Genomic DNA, 15,862 nt, shown 5'->3' with positions numbered 1-15,862 from the left:
CGGTGCGGGACCAACAATTAGCACGGAGAGAAGGAAGCGCCCTAAAAATGAAGCAAATATGACGGGCCACCCAAGACAGCGAGTCACCCTCCAACAAGTGGTCACTGTACCAACAGGACCCGCTTGTGCCAGAGAATGCTGCGCTTGTCCACTTGCATTTGTTAAGGGCCGGTGAAGGTCTGCATGACGGCGGCCGGCGAGCCCACCTACCACGACTGTCCTGGCGGAAGCCATTCTCACGCTGCACTCATGCGGAAATAAGCCTGTTTACCACCGGCGGGTCACACATGCTAATGAGCCTCTGTCGGTTGTCCACGGTGGCTGCGCAGGAGAACAAGTGGGCCACAGTAGAGGGTCTGGCAGGTGGCTTCAAGGAGGTCTGACAGCACAACAGGAAGGAGGTTTTCATGATGGCGGACGTCATCTGGTCTGATGGGGAAGGGCTCCAGGAGCCCGTCCTGAAGGAAGCTTCCTGCACCCACCCACCCACCCACAGCAAAGCAGCTCGCTGCCATGATGGGAGGGGTGGCCTTCATTCGCATGCCACAGTGGGACAGACAGAGTAGGAGGAAGAGCTCCGTCTGGCCTGGTCCAGCCGTGTTTGGGGGGGGGGGGGGAGTCCACACAATCTCATGAAAGGGTAAAAATACGAACATTAATGTGAACAACGTTTACTGACTCAACTCTTTTTTTTTTTTTTTTTTTTTTTTTTTTTTTATCGTAAACGCAAAAGAGTAGATGAACGAAAGGTCGGTCGGAACCAACGTTTCCAGTCTTGTTTCCGGGGGACCTTGGTATCAGACCGGATGTGGCCAGTTAGCGGCTCTGACCGACTTTTAGCACGAAGCTAACGTCAATCTAAAGTGTCTGGTTGTTGTGAGTCAGATTTTCATCGGGATCTACCGCGGGAGCAACCGATCGAAAATGATCAAAGCGATTTTAATCTTCAACAACCACGGGAAGCCTCGGCTGATCCGCTTCTACCAGTATTTCGTGAGTATTTGTGGCTGGACCGGGAGCGATGTTCGGTCCGGGGCCCGGGCCCATGGTGAAACACGCGAGTGTGTTCTCTGAAACTAGAATCGGCTGCACAAGAACCACGCGCCAGCCTGGCTATTGAACCAGAGCGCCACCTACTGCTCTCGGTTGAGCTGCGCGTTGCAGGTGTGGTCAGGTAAGGTCGATTTGGGTGTCAATTCTGCCATATGAGTCGCGTACGGAGGATGGAAATGTCGTGGGATTCTGACGTCTCACTGTCCGTGCTGTGGCGCAGGTGGAGGGGGCAGCGTGTCAGCTGTCTGATGGTCACGCCACACGCGTGTCTGGTGATGGTGCGAGGAGCTCGGCGCGGTCACGCAGCCGCTGACTGACCTGTCTGTGTGTCTGTGGTGCAGGCGGAGGACATGCAGCAGCAGATCATCCGGGAGACCTTTCACTTGGTGTCCAAAAGAGACGACAACGTCTGCAACTTCCTGGAAGGAGGAAGGTGAGAGGAAGTGCTGCCTCAGGGCAGAGTTGTGCAGGCGAGGCAGCAGGTCCAGCTCAGGCTGGGCTGCTTCTCATCATGCTCCTCGGCCTGAGCTGCTGAGGCAGAAGCTCGGGTGGAAGACCGCGTTGCTTTGGGTCGTGAATGAAGGAGCTGCACAGGACTGTTGGACAGCTCTGGACACCAAGGCTTGTGTTGAGCGGGTGTGATGGGAAACGGGTCGGCTGGGGGCGGGGCTACTCCTGGTACTCCGCTTCTGTCTAGTCACCTGATGTGGACGGCGCGAGGACGGAGGCGGCTTCAAACGTGACCTGTCGTCTTCCTCTTGCAGCCTGATCGGCGGCTCGGACTACAAGCTGATCTACCGACACTATGCCACGCTCTACTTCGTCTTCTGTGTGGACTCGTCGGAGAGCGAGCTGGGGATTCTGGACCTCATCCAGGTCAGCTGAAGCAGAGCCGGGAGGTGCAGGTGGAGCCATCGGCGAACAGATCCCTTCCTTCCTTCCTTCCTTCCTTTAGCCTCACCTGTATGCGAGACATATGTCTTTATCAAATGAGTGGGCACAGCGCCACCTCGCGGGCATCAGGTGGTAGTGAGTCTGAAGCTGAAGGTCTGTCTCTAGTCTCTTCTGTGAAGCAGCTCTGAGAGACCAGGAGGACCCGGTGAAAGCAGGTTGTAGATCTGCAGCGCCACTACTTCTTGTCGGCCACACGGGGGCGCTGGCAATCCGTGGTGTTTGCTGAAGCCCGCCTCTCACTGCAGGCTGTGGAGAGGGAAACGTTCACCAGGCCTCCTCTTCCTCAGGTGTTCGTGGAGACGCTGGATAAGTGCTTCGAGAACGTGTGTGAGCTGGACCTGATCTTCCACATGGACAAGGTGAGACCCAGTTGAGCCCAGGTTCCCGCCACTGCCCCTCATGGTCGCTCCCGCTCCGTCCGCAGGTGCACTACATCCTGCAGGAGGTGGTGATGGGCGGCATGGTGCTGGAGACCAACATGAACGAGATCGTGGCTCAGGTGGAGCTGCAGAACCGCATGGAGAAGTCTGAGGTCTGTGGAACCCTCAGGGTTCATGCTTCATCCCTCTCAGTCAGAAGCCCGTCACCAGGCGGTCATGTGACGCCTGTCGTGCCTCACAGCCAAAGTCAAACCGACCAACCGCGCTGGGTCCGGATGGTGCCCTCTGGATCTGCTGCACTTCAGCGTCTTCTCGTGGCTCTGGCTAGAACTAGCTCTCTGGTTGTGACTCACTCCACGCTCTGCCACTGTCAACACCTTACGCAAGACTTCTGGGAAACTGGGAGCTGAGAGCCAGAGCTGGAGCGTTGAGCGCACTCACGTTGGTCTTCCAGCCGCTTTGTGGGGACCGCTGAGAGCCATCATGCTTTCCACAGCCCACCTCCTCAAGTTGTGGCTTAACCTCGTGGGGTCCGGCATAAAGGTCCCCACAAAGCAGAGTGTCCTCATGAAGAACAGAATTCTTACACACACACACACACACACTCGCAGGTGGCATGAGCAGTGTTCTTGGGAATCTTAAACAGATCCAGATGCTACACACATACACTCCCTCTCCTTCTCCTTCTCCTTCTCTGTCTCGCTCCCTCTGTCTCGCTCCCTCTCTCTCCCTCCCTCTCTCCCTCTCTCTTCTCCCTCCCTCTCTCTCTGTTCCTCTCTCTCTCTCTCTCTCCCTCCCCCTCTCCTCTCTCCCTCCCTCTCTCTCCCTCTCTCTCTCACTCTTTCTCTCTGGTTCCTCTCTCTCTCCCTCTCTGTCCCTCTCTCTCTCCCTCCTCTTTCTCTCTCTCTCCCTCCCTCTCCCTCTCCCTCTCTCACTCCCTCTCTCCCTCTCTCTCCCTCCCTCTCTGGGGTTTGACTTTCTTCAGTTCTCCAACACCAGTTGGAACTGACTGGCGGGTCAGGAGGTCAGGGGCTTGGACTCAGGCGGTTCCTCTCGGGTGAAGGCCACTCATGCGCCTGTCTCCTCCCCCCAGGGAGGACTGTCGGCGGCCCCCGCCCGCGCCGTCTCTGCTGTCAAGAACATGAACCTCCCTGAGATCCCTCGCAACATCAACATCGGAGACATCAACATCAAAGTGCCCAGCCTCTCCCCGTTCTGAGGCCCGGCCGGCCCCCGCTGGGCCACAGACTCTTCCTCATTCCTGCCCGGGACCTGGATCCTCTCCCCTCCTCCGGGAACATTTGCACAGTAGCTTGTCAGCCCTGCTGAGTCATGGAAACGTCTCCAGCCCTCGTGAGCGTGGCGAGCGACGTGTTCATCTTCAGTGAAGTGTGTTTGTCTTGTGTTTACGTGTCGATGTGAGTGTCGGGAATAAATGTTTTCCCCAGTGACTTGATGGGTTTTTTGGAACGGTGCGTCCACTTCCTCTGGAGATGGTGCAGACTGACCTGCCATTGAGCCCAAACTCCACCCACTCACAAGCTGATGTGGCTTCCCGAGGACCTGGGCCTCTGAGCGCAGCAGCTGACCTGCAGTGATGAGTGCTTGGCTTGGCTCTGAGTTCCTCTCCGCTGCTGCCATGACTTTCCCGTCTGTTCTCCAGGCTCCGGTGATGACATCACAGCGCATGCTTGTTGAGACACTGAGGTTCTGCTCGCTGTGCAGGAGGAGGAGGAGGAGGAGGACTGGCTGTGGAGCGGCTGTGTTGATCCAGCCACATTCCTCCTCCTCTCACTGTTTTTGTTCCCTCCCTCCATCCCAGAGGAAATGTGGGAGCAAACCAGCAGCCTGGTCCAGTCCAGGACCAGACGGGATCCCGAGCCGACGCCTCTCCAGCAGCTCCGGTACGTGTCTCTCATTACTGCTTCCACCCTGCAGCCTTCAGTCCCGGAGCTCCGGCCTCTGGACCTCTGGAGTCCGAGCAGGTGTGTGTGGACCTCTCTGTGATCCAGGCTGCTCTGAGACCCGGGAGACTTGCTCAGGTCCGGTTCCTCCTGATTCTGCCGACGTCTGTTCCTCATTGGTCTAATGTTGAGGAGCAATGATAAACGGCGACAGATGAGTACAGTCCTCCAAAAGGACCATCGAGAGACGACGCGCTCGAAAGGTGGATGGAAGAAGCTTGGAGTTAAGAGAGAGTGGCCTCCACGGCGGCCATCTTTGTCAGGAACACGAGCGTCGGTGGGCCGCCCTCTGCAGGTCTGTGCCGCTCACTGACCCGCTGCCCCTCCCCTCCGCAGGCATGTAGACCGCGCCGGCAGCGCCAGCATCTCGACATGGGGCGGGTCTACCGCGTGGGCAGGAACGTGGCTCTGGGGCTCGTGGTGGCGGCCGTGTGCGCTCTGCTCACCATCATGGCTCTGTCCGTGGCCCTCAACACGGAGCGAGTGCGGAGCCGAGGCCGGCACGGCGCCGGCGCCACCCCGCCGACACCTGTCTCCACCCCTGCTGCGGCCAAGCAAGCCTGGGAGCGCTACAGACTTCCGGCCTCCCTCCGCCCGCTGGCCTACGAGGTCCTCCTGTGGCCCCGGCTGACCCCCGACCACGAGGGCCTGTACGTCTTCAGCGGGCGCTCCACGGTGGTCTTCGAGTGCCGGGCCGAGACCGACCTCATCATCATACACGCCAGCAAACTCAACTTCACCCAGCAGGACGGGCTCCACGCCGAGCTGCGCGGACACGGCGGCTCCAGAGCTCCGGCGGTCCGCAGCTCTTGGCTGGTGGCCGAGACGGAGTTTCTGGTCCTGCAGCTGAGCGGCAGCCTGACGGAGGGGGCCCAGTACCGGCTGAGCACCGAGTTCGTGGGCGAGCTGGCGGACGACCTGAAAGGTTTCTACAGGGGCCAGTACGTGGAGGACGGCGAGAAGAAGTAAGTGGGAAGAGCGAGGCCTCCTGAAGCACCTGGCCCTGACAGTGCAGACGACTGGCCCGGTCCCAGCTTGTCAATGCTTCCAGGCTGCTGGCCGTCTCTCAGATGCAGCCCACCTACGCCAGGAAAGCCTTCCCGTGCTTCGACGAGCCCGCCATGAAAGCTCGCTTCAACATCACCCTCGTCCACCCGCCCGGCACCGTGGCGCTGTCCAACAGCCGGGAGGCATGTGCGTGAGGAGGCGCGGGCCGCAGGTCGCCTTCCTCCGCCAGAGTTTAACGTCCCCTCTTGGCTCCCCAGCGGTGGAGGAGACTCGGATGGGAGACGTTTCCGTGACAGTCACCAGGTTTGAGCCCACAGTGCTGATGTCCACCTACCTGCTGGGCTTCCTCGTCTGCAACTTCGAAACCATCCACTCACCAGACCCCGGCTGCCCGGTGAGAAGACGCACATCCGTGTCCGAAGGACTCTGAAGGCGACGGTCGGTGGCGCCGACCTTCTCAGCCTGGTGCTTTTGTCCTCAGACCATCAGGATCTGGGCCCGGAAGAAGGCCATCCTGGACCGACAGGGAGACTACGCTGCCAACGTCACCTGCCGCATCCTGACGTTCTTCGAGCAATACTACGACTTCCCCTACCCGCTGGACAAGTCCGGTGAGCCGCCTGATCTCCTCTGGACCAGGTCCAGGTCCAGGTCCTGCCCTCCTCCTGCTCAGTAAAGCAGACACCACGCAGTGTGGTCCCTTACCTTCTGGAGCTGTGCACCACAGGACTGTGTGACCAGTCACGTGGGTCACCGGACTACAGTCTCGGGGGGGGGTCTCAGCCCCCAGGTTCCCGGGCGGTGAGAGTCTGCTGAAGCCTCACTGTGGCTTGTCCCTCCAGACCAGGTGGCTCTGCCCGACTTCAACGCCGGAGCGATGGAGAACTGGGGCCTGATCACCTACCGGGAGACGGCTCTGCTGTATGACCGCGACAGTTCGTCCACCGGAAACAAACAGCGGGTAGCGACCGTCATCGCTCACGAACTGGCTCACATGGTCTGTCCGAACTGACTGCCTTCGAGCGGCGCGTCACCGCGCGTCTCTCACATCTCACGTCCGCAGTGGTTCGGGAACCTGGTGACCATGAGGTGGTGGAACGACTTGTGGCTGAACGAGGGCTTCGCCTCGTATGTGGAGTACCTGGGGGCGGACTTCGCCGAGCCCACCTGGAGCTTGGTGAGTCTCAAGCTGGACTCTTGGCGTGTTGAGTGCGACCCGTGTTCCGACCCGCCCGCAGAAGGACCAGATTGTTCTGTACGACGTCCAGCGGGTGTTTCAAGTGGACGCGCTGGCCTCCTCTCACCCGCTGTCCCGGCCCGAGGAGGAGGTCAACAGCCCGACGGAGATCAACGAGATGTTCAGCACCATCTCCTACTACAAGGTCGGATCGGGTTTCTCCCTCTTCTCTACTTCACATGAGCGAGAACCTCGCCCTCCCTTCCTGACTGTAGTTCTGGCCTGTGTCTGCACCCTGCAGGGGGCGTCGGTGCTCAGGATGGTGTCGGGCTTTCTGGGTGAGAAGGTGTTCGCCCGAGGAGTCGCTGTGAGTTGACATGAGGCGCTGAGTTTCCCGTCCACCTGCTGACTCTAGCCTCCCCCTCAGTCCTACCTGAAAAGCTTCCAGTACGGGAACACGGTCTACAGCGACCTGTGGACTCATCTCCAACAGGTGAGTCGACGGCAGCAGCAGGTGGCGCTGTCGTACTGCTGTCTGAGCCTCTGTCCTCGCAGGAGGTGGATTCCACCCCGGGCTCGAAGATCCCACGTGCCGTCCACGACATCATGAACCGCTGGACTCTTCAGATGGGCTTCCCTGTGGTGACCGTCGACACCCGGACAGGAAGCGTCTCCCAGAAGCACTTCCTGTTGGACCCGGAGTCCGTGGTGACGCGGCCATCGCTCTTCAAGTAGGAAGTGACGTCAACATGACCAGTGGAGGGGGTGTGACCCTGTGAGGGAGGCAGGAGGCCAGGGTCCGGCTCACACGGCCTCCTGGTGATCTCCTCTGTGGGGGAGGGGTGGAGGTGCATAAGGTCAGAGCAGCCGGTCCCTCAGGCCAGGCGCTGCTGGGGTCCATGTTTGCTCTTTAGCAGGAAGGACAAGTAGCTCTAGACTCCTCGGCGGGCGAGTCACAGCCGACCTCAGCAGGTCTGGCTCACCATCTCACCTCCATGTGTCGACAGCTACGTCTGGTTGGTCCCAGTGAAGTGGATCAAGTCGGGTGTGGACCAGGAGCAGTACTGGCTGCTCCAGGAGAGAGGTGCGTCCACGGTGCGGGGCGGGAAGTGGGAGGAGTCTCAGCGCTTGTCTCCTCCCGTCTGAGCGCAGGCTCCAACAGGAAGATGAGGGTCTCGGGAGACGACTGGGTTCTGGCCAACACCAACGTGTCAGGATACTTCCGGGTCAACTACGACCTGGACAACTGGGAGCGCCTGCTTGCTCTGCTCAACAGGGACCACCAGGTGAGTCACACCAGCTCCGCCCCCCTTCGCCCCCAAGAGTCAGAGCCAGCTGTCTTGTCTGAGCCACAGGCGCTGCCCGTGGTCAACCGCGCTCAGCTCATCGACGACGCCTTCAACTTGGCTCGGTGAGGAGACCACCCGACCCGCCCGCGGCCCGGCGCCTGACATCGGCTTCTGCTTGTGCAGCGCCAAGATGGTGAGCTCCACGCTGGCCCTGAGGACCACCACCTACCTGAGCCAGGAGAGGGACTTCATCCCCTGGGAGGCTGCCCTGGCCAACCTGGAGCACTACATCCTCATGCTGGACCGCAGCGAGGCCTACGGAGCGCTGCAGGTTCTGGCACCCGGACGGCCTGTGTTTTCTCCTGGCCCGGTCTCACTTGCGTCTGCCTCTGAAGGCGTACCTGAGGAAGCAGATCCAGCCGCTCTTCCAGCACTTCAGGGGACTCACGGCCAACTGGACCCGGGTTCCTGCGGGACACAACGACCAGTGGGTGTCTCTTTCTCCTGTCTGTGCTTGGACGAGCTCGAGTGCAGCCTCGTCTCCTCAGGTACAACCAGGTCAACGCCATCGCCACCGCCTGTCGCATGGGGCTGAGCGCCTGCCGGGAGCTGACCCGCGGCTGGTTCAGGAAGTGGATGGAGAACCCCAGGGAGAACCCGTGAGTCTCCCTCTCAGGGTGAGAGTCGCCCCAGAGTGACCTCCGCTCTGCTGACCTGCAGGATCCACCCCAACCTGAAGAGCACGGTCTACTGCAACGGCGTGGCCTTTGGCGGCGCCGAGGAGTGGGACTTCACCTGGAGGATGTTCCAGAACGCCACGCTGGCATCTGAAGCCACGCGCCTGAGGGGGGCGCTGGCTTGCACCAAGTTGCCCTGGCTGCTCAACAGGTGAGTGTCGCCGCGGCGTGGGGTGGATGGAGAGTGTGCGCGGGTGTGTTGTGCTCCTCCCAGCACCAGTCGCTGTCCCGGGCAGGTATCTGAGCTACACTCTGGACCCCACCAAGATCCGAAAGCAGGATGCCACGTCCACCATCGGCTACATCTCCAGGAACGTGATCGGCACGCCGCTGGCCTGGAACTTTGTCCGGGAGAAATGGAAGCTCATCTTCCAGCAGTGAGTCACGTCATGTCTGAGCCATGTTGGCCCCTGGGCCGGCGCTGGGGCCGGTGTCAGTCACGTGCTCTTGGTCCGTTCCAGACACGGAGACTATTCCTTCTCCTTCCCCAACATGATCAAAGCCCTCAGCAGGAGGTTCTCCACCGAGTTCGAGCTGCAGGAGGTGAGTCCTCTGTCTTCCCACACACACAGTGCTCGAGGCTCGAGGTGTTTGGTTCTGCTCTGAGCGATGTGGCGTCTCTGTCGCTCTGCAGCTCCAGAGGTTTCAGGAGGATCACGCCCAGGTGGGGTTCGGGTCGGCCACGCAGGCCCTGCGGCAGGCCATGGAGACCACCGCCGCCAACATCAAGTGGGTGTCGGAGAACAAGGCGCCGGTGCTGGCGTGGCTCTCGCAGCAGGCCGCCTCAGCTGAGGGCTGAGCCCGGTCCTGGCCCTCTGTTTCCAGGTGGCCCTCTCTTCCTTCCCAACTCCCCGGGTCACGGGACGGTGCTCAATAAACGCTGGTAAACCTCAACATGACTCGTGGCTGTTGCTGATGGTTGGACTGGTTGGAGGGACTCCGCGCGCGGCGCAGCAGTGGCCCATCCGAAGGTTGCCCTCACGTGACTCCAGGAAACATTTACCAGGACCGCCGCTGATTGAGATCTGCTGACGGAGACTTTGACCTCTCACCCCGACACGCGGCAGGAAACTGACTGGAATAAGGACACGAGTCACTCGCTGAAGACAGAGCGTGGCGTTGTTACTGGTCGGTGAATAATATCTGCGGCGTCTGGTGCGAACGGTTCAGAAATACAGCTGGAAATCGAAAGCAAAGTGGCTCCTGACTGCAGCCGACTCCTGTGGAGCCACACCAAACACTCTTCTGTTCAAGAGTCAACAGACGAGTCCAGTGTTCTCGGCCACCTGGGGGCGTGGCAGACCCGGCTCAAACAGAACCGTCTGCTTCTCCTCTCCGTGTTTGAACACCTGCGCGTGACTCCGCCCCCTGCGCCTCCAGGCCCAGCAGGTGACCGAAGCAAACAAGTGCGTCACGGCTCATGGCTGTGACTCCTGCTCCTGTCGTGCACGTTGTTCCTCTCGTGCGCGTCGTCCGAGGAGCCACGCCCCCAGGCCACCAGCCAGGATCAGCCTGGAGTTCAGAGTCTGCTTGTCAACACACGTGAGCCTTGGACCATGAACTCCTCTCAGCAGTATAAGAGGCCGCCACGGAGCCGCCCGGGGTTTTCCTCGCTGCCGCCATGAGTCGAGGAGTGTTCCTCAGCCGGAGCGTCGCCGCCGTCTGCGGGGTGGCCGCCGTGGCCGCCGTGGCCGCCATCATCGCTCTGTCCGTGCTGTACGCCCAGGAGAAGGCCAAGAACGGGGCGGAGCCGGGGCCCACCTCCGAGCCCACCGACCCCCCCGCCACCCCCACACCGTCCGGGCCCGAGGGGCCGTGGCAGCGCCACAGGCTGCCGGACTCGCTCAGGCCGCTCTCCTACAACGTGACCCTGTGGCCCCGGCTGGAGCCCCGCCCGGGGGACGGACTCTACTTCTTCACGGGGAACTGCTCGGTGGTCTTCAGGTGCGAGAAAGAGACGGACCTGATCCTCATCCACTCCAACAAGCTGAACCTGACCACCTTCGGGGGGCACCACGCCCTGCTGACGGCTCTGGACGGCGCCGCGGTGCCAAACGTGAGAAAGACCTGGCTGGAGGTCCCCACCCAGTTCCTGGTGGTCCAGCTGGACGGCCAGCTGCAGGTGGGCCGCAGCTTTCAGCTCTACACCGAATTTGAGGGAGAACTGGCCGACGACCTGGGAGGGTTCTACCGGAGCGAGTACGAAGAGGGCGGAGCCAAGAAGTGAGTCTGTCACTCCCCTGCCTCCGCTGGTCTTCTGCCTATTTTCGTTCCTTCCTCCACACGACTCCGGCTCCCCGCCACCCGGCGGGCGTCCTGGTGGCGGTGGTTCTGGTTTTGAGCGAGCTGACGTGGTCTCCCTCACGTGCGCAGGGTCGTGGCCACCACTCAGATGCAGCCCACGGACGCCAGGAAGGCCTTCCCCTGCTTCGACGAACCGGCCATGAAGGCGGTTTTCAACATGGTCCTCATTCACCCGCTCGGCACCGTGGCGCTGTCCAACGGCATGAACCACGGTCAGCTTCATGCTCACGTCACGTCACGTCACGTCACGTCACGTCACGTCACGTCGGGCTGCACTGCTGACTGAGCGTCTCTGTCAGTGGGCTTCAGGCATGGTCCTGGTCCTGCTCAGAGCACTTTTAACACAGATCTCCTCGGACTTTCTTCTTCATTCAAGCTGGTGCTCAGTTTCAGTCTCCTTATCTCCTCATGTCCTCTTCTACTGCTCCTTTCCAGAACATCCTTTCATGGTTCTTCTTGCTCGAGGCTCGTCAGATGAACTTCTCCCACCAGTCTTCATCTTCTTCCATGCTTTCTTCTTGTTTTGACTTTCCTGTCTCTGGATGATCTTCCACCACCGATCTGCTGCCGGGTGGCAGGTGTCTCCCGGAGAACCTCCTGAGATGTTCAGTCACCGCAGAGCGCCTTCCTCCCACAGAGCCGGTCAACGTCACAGACCAGGGCCAGACTTGGACCCGCACCAGCTTCGAGCCCACCGAGCGCATGTCCACCTACCTGCTGGCCTTCGTCATCTCCGACTTCACCTTCATCGGCACGGACGGCAGCGCCGACGTTCTGGTGAAGACATGGATGAATGAGCGAATGAATGTCACATGCCGTCGCTGTAGAGGAGGAAGCGCTGTGTTTCAGTCAGAGCCCAGATGTGAGAGCGGCAGAGAAGAACCTCCCGAGGAGGAGCAGGCTCCTGCTGGACCGCTCAGCGCCTGGTGTCAGAAGCATCACAACTTCATTTGTGTGTAAAGACAAGACGGCCTGAGCTCAGAGACGGTTGAGAGGGCTGTTCGTGTTCGTTATTGGAGCACAAAGACCAGTCGATGTTCTTTGGCTGAGAGTGAAGACACAAAGAAAACATTCCAGAACAAATATTAGAGAAGGGAGCGAAGGCAGAGCGTGACAGGTGTCGGGTGCTGGCTCGGCTCACCAGGGACCATCTTCCCTCTCTCTCTCTCTGTGTGTGTAGATCAGGATCTGGGCTCGCAAGAGGGCCATCGAGGAGGGTCAGGGTGACTATGCTCTGGAGAAAACTGGTCCCATCCTGGCCTTCTTTGAGAAGTACTACAACTCTCCCTACCCGCTCAGCAAGTCCGGTAACCTGAGGAACCAAGCTCGAGTCCCGACCCGGCTGCCGGTCCTGATCCCGTCCCGTTCTGCTGTCTCAGACCAGATCGCTCTGCCGGACTTCAGCGCCGGCGCCATGGAGAACTGGGGACTGATCACCTACCGAGAGACGGCGCTGCTCTACAACCCTGAGGTGTCGTCCAACGGAGACAAGGAGTGGGTGGCCACCGTCATCGCCCACGAGCTGGCCCACATGGTACCGGCCCGCTCGTCCGTCTGGTCCTCACTTGAACCTCCAGCTGGCTCTCGGCCCGCTGACTCCGCTCCTCTCTCCCCAGTGGTTCGGGAACCTGGTGACCACTCGGTGGTGGAACGACTTGTGGCTCAACGAGGGCTTCGCCACCTACGTCTCGTACCTGGGAGCGGACCACGCCGAGCCCACCTGGAACATGGTGCGTGACGAGGGAGGGCCCAGGGCTTCTCAGGCCAGAAGCGGGTCCTTCAGTTGGCTCCTTGTCTCCTCAGAGGGATCTGATGGTGCTGAACGAGATCGTGGGCGTGATGAGCGTGGACGCTCTGACCACCTCCCACCCGCTGTCCAGCGAGGAGGCGGAGATCCAGACGCCGGCGCAGATCAGCCAACTCTTCGACGCCATCACCTACAGCAAGGTGGAGCCTGCGGGCGCTGACGCTCCTCCCAGCTTCTCACCGTCTCTGGCCTCCCTCAGGGCGCCGCTGTGCTGCGGATGCTGTCCAGCTTCATCACAGAGGAGCTCTTCGCTCAGGGTCTGCAGGTGCGAGCGCTGAGGTCAACAACGTTCCCAGTCAGGGACGACCACGTCCAAATCTGCGCCTCGACGCGTCGTGTTGCTGCTGGTGTGACGAGACACGGGCCGCGGGATTGTTGTTGAGAAGCAGCGAGAAATGATCACCTTCTCTGGAATCATTCAGATCTGTTCGTTTCTGCTCCTTTCATTGGCTCCTGACTGAGGACCCCAACGAGGCTCCGCCTCACCACCTCCCACTGAGTCGCGGAGCAGTTGGAGCAGCGACGGGTCGTAGATGACGCGTGTGAAGGACGATCAAAGCCCTTCACACCGTGGTGGAGTGGTGGGAGAGACTTGGGTCTGTGACGCCACGCAGCTCACAGCTAGCATGTGGGTTAGCGCGCCGCTCCCTTGTCCAGAAGTGAACTAGTCACGAGCTCCACTCAACACATGGTGTCAGATCATGACTCAAATAAGACCTTTTCATGTGGACCTGATATTTGAGATTTCATCATTTCATTATCAGGTTATTATTATTCTGTCAGCTGTGTGACGCTCCACAGGGTCAATACTTGCATGGTGAGATGGTTTTAGCAACTTCAGCTTAGACAGAAACGCTGACCCTGATGATGTTCGCAGACGTACCTGGAGGAGTTCAAGTACCAGAACACGGTGTACAGGGACCTGTGGAGGCACCTGCAGGCGGTGAGTGGCGTGTTGCGGGGAGTCAGAGCTGACGCCCGGCCTGACGCCGCTCCTGTCCCGGGCAGGCGGTGGACAACTCCAGCATCGCCCTCCCCGACTCTGTGGAGGTCATCATGAACCGCTGGATCCTGCAGATGGGCTTCCCGGTGGTCACCATCGACACGCGGACGGGACGTGTTGCTCAGCAGCACTTCCTGTCCGACCCTGACGCCGTGGTGACCCGGCCCTCGCTCTACAAGTAGGCGCTTCCCAGCAGACCGCTTCGCCGGTCATGTGACGCCGCCTCTTTCTCGCCTGCAGTTACGAGTGGTTCGTCCCGCTCACCTGGATCAAGACCGGGGCAGCAGAACAGAGCTCCTGGCTCCTTCGGCAGAACGGTAGGTAGAAGCTGCTCCTCCACGGCGCCCTGTCATGTGACTGTGGTCTCAGACACAGACCCGGCGCTGACTCTGGGGCCCGAGGACTGGCTGGTGGCCAACGTGGACATGAAGGGCTTCTATAGGGTCAACTACGACCCGCTGAACTGGGAGCGCCTCCTGTCCAAGCTGGAGTCCCGACACCAGGTACGTGAGCGGCGGCGGCGGCGGGACGCCGGGCCTGGAGCTCCTCCCAACTCTCTGCTCTCCTCAGGACATCCCGCTCATCAACCGAGCTCAGATCATCGACGACGCCTTCAACCTGGCCCGGTGAGTCTCTGGTCCAGCGGCTGAAGCCGGCCGGAGTCATGACGTCGTCTCCTCCAGGGCCAACCTGGTCAGCACCACTCTGGCTCTGAGGACCACCAGGTTCCTCCGCGCAGAGGTGGACTACATGCCGTGGCAGAGCGCCAGGCGCAACCTGGACTACTTCTTCCTCATGTTTGACCGCAGCGAGGTGTACGGGCCCATGCAGGTGGGTGCTTCACCAGATGGTCCCATGACGCAGCAGGAAACGGTCTCCTCTCCTCCCGCCCCTCCCCTCCCCTCCCCCTCGCCTCCTCTCCTCTCCTCCTCTCCTCTCTCTCTGCCCCTCTCCTCTCTCCTCCCCCCCTCCTCTCTTCTTCTCTCCTCTTCTCTTCTGCAGGCCTACATCAGGACCCGGGTGGCTCCTCTCTTCCAGCACTTCCAGGACCTGACGGCCAACTGGACCTCCATTCCTGACAAGCACACTGACCAGTGCGGACGCTTCTGTTGGCCGTGCTCCTCCAGCTGAGCCCCACTGACCCCCCCACCCTGTGTGTGTCCGTCCTTAGATACAACCAGGTCAACGCCATCTCCCTGGCGTGCAGCAGTGGGGTGGAGGGCTGCTCTCAACTCACCTCCCGCTGGTTCTCCCAGTGGATGAAGGACCCCTCCTTCAAGTGCGTGAAGCTCCGCGCTGCAGTGTGAGTGCGTGTGTGACGCTCTCTCTCTGCAGCATCAGCCCCAACCTGAGGTCCACCGTCTACTGTAACGGCATCGCTGCCGGCAGCAAGGAGGAGTGGGACTTTGCCTGGTCCCAGTACACGAAGGCCAGCGTGGCTTCGGAGGCGGACAAACTCATGTACGCGCTGTCCTGCACGCGCGAGCCCTGGCTGCTCAACAGGTCAGTGAGCGGCGGCTCCCTCAGCAGCTCCCCAGGCTTCTGAGCTCAGACGCAGCGGGAGTGAGGACCTGAGCAGGTCCCGGTGCAGTGGAGACAAGCTCTCGCTCTTGAATCTCCATCGGGTGCCGGGTCCGGAAACACCACACCAGCGGGTCTGACCTGGCTGTGTTGCAGGTACCTGACCTACTGTCTGGACCCGCAGAAGATCCGGAAGCAGGACGCCACCAGCACCATCGTCTACATCGCCAGCAACCCGGCGGGCCAGTCGCTGGCCTGGGACTTTGTCAGAGCCAACTGGAATCACCTGTTCAACGAGTGAGCCGCTCCACCTGAGGCCTGCAGCCCAGCTGACTCTCACCTCCTCCCTGTGTCTGTCCTCAGCTACGGCGGCGGCTCCTTCTCCTTCTCAAGTCTCATCAGTGGCGTCACCAAGCGCTTCTCCTCAGAGTTCGAGTACGAGCAGGTGAGCACCCAGGTCCCGACCCGGTGTGACGCCATGCTCTCCTCACCTGGGGCTCTGTTTGCAGCTGGAGCACTTTAAAGAGGAGCATGCGGGTCAGCTGGGTTCTGCCACCGCCGCCGTGGAGCAGGCGCTGGAGAGGACCAGGGCCAACATCAAGTGGGTCGACCAGAACAAGAGGGAAGTGCTGGACTGGTTCACTGCTGAAGCTGTTGCTTTCTAA

At 60.6% G+C, this 15,862-nt stretch overlaps 3 protein-coding genes across 4 annotated transcripts; all 3 read left to right on the top strand.

The window, feature by feature from the left end:
- Window positions 1–725: 725 nt before the first annotated feature.
- On the top strand, window positions 726–3,838 carry ap3s2 (adaptor related protein complex 3 subunit sigma 2). The gene is made up of 6 exons (XM_053866590.1): window positions 726–993; window positions 1,395–1,486; window positions 1,818–1,929; window positions 2,295–2,366; window positions 2,432–2,539; window positions 3,481–3,838. Exons 1-6 carry the CDS (start codon window positions 925–927, stop codon window positions 3,604–3,606), a joined length of 579 nt encoding a protein of 192 aa, XP_053722565.1. The 5' UTR covers window positions 726–924; the 3' UTR covers window positions 3,607–3,838.
- Window positions 3,839–4,127: 289 nt separating this feature from the next.
- LOC128759532 (aminopeptidase N-like) lies at window positions 4,128–9,466 on the top strand. 2 transcript variants are annotated; one of them, XM_053866562.1, is made up of 21 exons: window positions 4,128–4,291; window positions 4,688–5,316; window positions 5,403–5,545; window positions 5,617–5,753; window positions 5,841–5,970; window positions 6,202–6,320; window positions 6,423–6,536; window positions 6,598–6,741; window positions 6,838–6,903; window positions 6,964–7,029; window positions 7,092–7,267; window positions 7,544–7,620; window positions 7,689–7,822; window positions 7,892–7,947; window positions 8,009–8,156; window positions 8,221–8,312; window positions 8,374–8,484; window positions 8,546–8,713; window positions 8,799–8,939; window positions 9,024–9,105; window positions 9,197–9,466. In XM_053866562.1, the coding sequence occupies exons 2-21, from the start codon at window positions 4,724–4,726 to the stop codon at window positions 9,359–9,361; spliced, it is 2,862 nt and encodes a 953-aa protein (XP_053722537.1). In that variant the 5' UTR covers window positions 4,128–4,291; window positions 4,688–4,723; the 3' UTR covers window positions 9,362–9,466. The 2 variants fall into 2 exon arrangements, with proteins under 2 accessions (XP_053722537.1, XP_053722536.1); XM_053866561.1 differs by having other exon boundaries at window positions 4,151–4,291; window positions 6,202–6,356; window positions 9,197–9,462.
- A 717-nt stretch (window positions 9,467–10,183) lies between these two features.
- Window positions 10,184–15,862, top strand: LOC128759362 (aminopeptidase Ey-like). The gene is made up of 20 exons (XM_053866238.1): window positions 10,184–10,785; window positions 10,936–11,078; window positions 11,504–11,643; window positions 12,047–12,173; window positions 12,246–12,400; window positions 12,483–12,596; window positions 12,670–12,813; window positions 12,873–12,938; window positions 13,551–13,616; window positions 13,682–13,854; window positions 13,917–13,993; window positions 14,046–14,179; window positions 14,247–14,302; window positions 14,360–14,507; window positions 14,679–14,770; window positions 14,848–14,955; window positions 15,012–15,179; window positions 15,354–15,494; window positions 15,561–15,642; window positions 15,707–15,862. Exons 1-20 carry the CDS (start codon window positions 10,184–10,186, stop codon window positions 15,860–15,862), a joined length of 2,892 nt encoding a protein of 963 aa, XP_053722213.1.

The sequence above is a fragment of the Synchiropus splendidus genome, chromosome 5 (genome assembly GCF_027744825.2).
Source record: "Synchiropus splendidus isolate RoL2022-P1 chromosome 5, RoL_Sspl_1.0, whole genome shotgun sequence".
Lineage (NCBI taxonomy): Eukaryota > Metazoa > Chordata > Actinopteri > Syngnathiformes > Callionymidae > Synchiropus > Synchiropus splendidus.
The sequence above is the reverse complement of the archived record's forward strand: the minus strand, read 5'-3'. Positions and strand labels throughout refer to the sequence as shown.

Coding starts and splice junctions, on each gene's coding strand:
- LOC128759532 (XM_053866561.1), top strand. CDS start 4,724: ATGGGGCGGGTCTACCGCGTGGGCAGGAACGTGGCTCTGGGGCTCGTG. Junction 7,621..7,688: donor CTGGCTGCTCCAGGAGAGAG/GTGCGTCCACGG, acceptor GTCTGAGCGCAG/GCTCCAACAGGAAGATGAGG. Junction 9,106..9,196: donor CCGAGTTCGAGCTGCAGGAG/GTGAGTCCTCTG, acceptor GTCGCTCTGCAG/CTCCAGAGGTTTCAGGAGGA.
- LOC128759362 (XM_053866238.1), top strand. CDS start 10,184: ATGAGTCGAGGAGTGTTCCTCAGCCGGAGCGTCGCCGCCGTCTGCGGG. Junction 13,617..13,681: donor TGTGGAGGCACCTGCAGGCG/GTGAGTGGCGTG, acceptor TGTCCCGGGCAG/GCGGTGGACAACTCCAGCAT. Junction 15,180..15,353: donor GAGCCCTGGCTGCTCAACAG/GTCAGTGAGCGG, acceptor GCTGTGTTGCAG/GTACCTGACCTACTGTCTGG.
- ap3s2 (XM_053866590.1), top strand. CDS start 925: ATGATCAAAGCGATTTTAATCTTCAACAACCACGGGAAGCCTCGGCTG. Junction 1,487..1,817: donor AACTTCCTGGAAGGAGGAAG/GTGAGAGGAAGT, acceptor TTCCTCTTGCAG/CCTGATCGGCGGCTCGGACT. Junction 2,540..3,480: donor ACCGCATGGAGAAGTCTGAG/GTCTGTGGAACC, acceptor TCCTCCCCCCAG/GGAGGACTGTCGGCGGCCCC.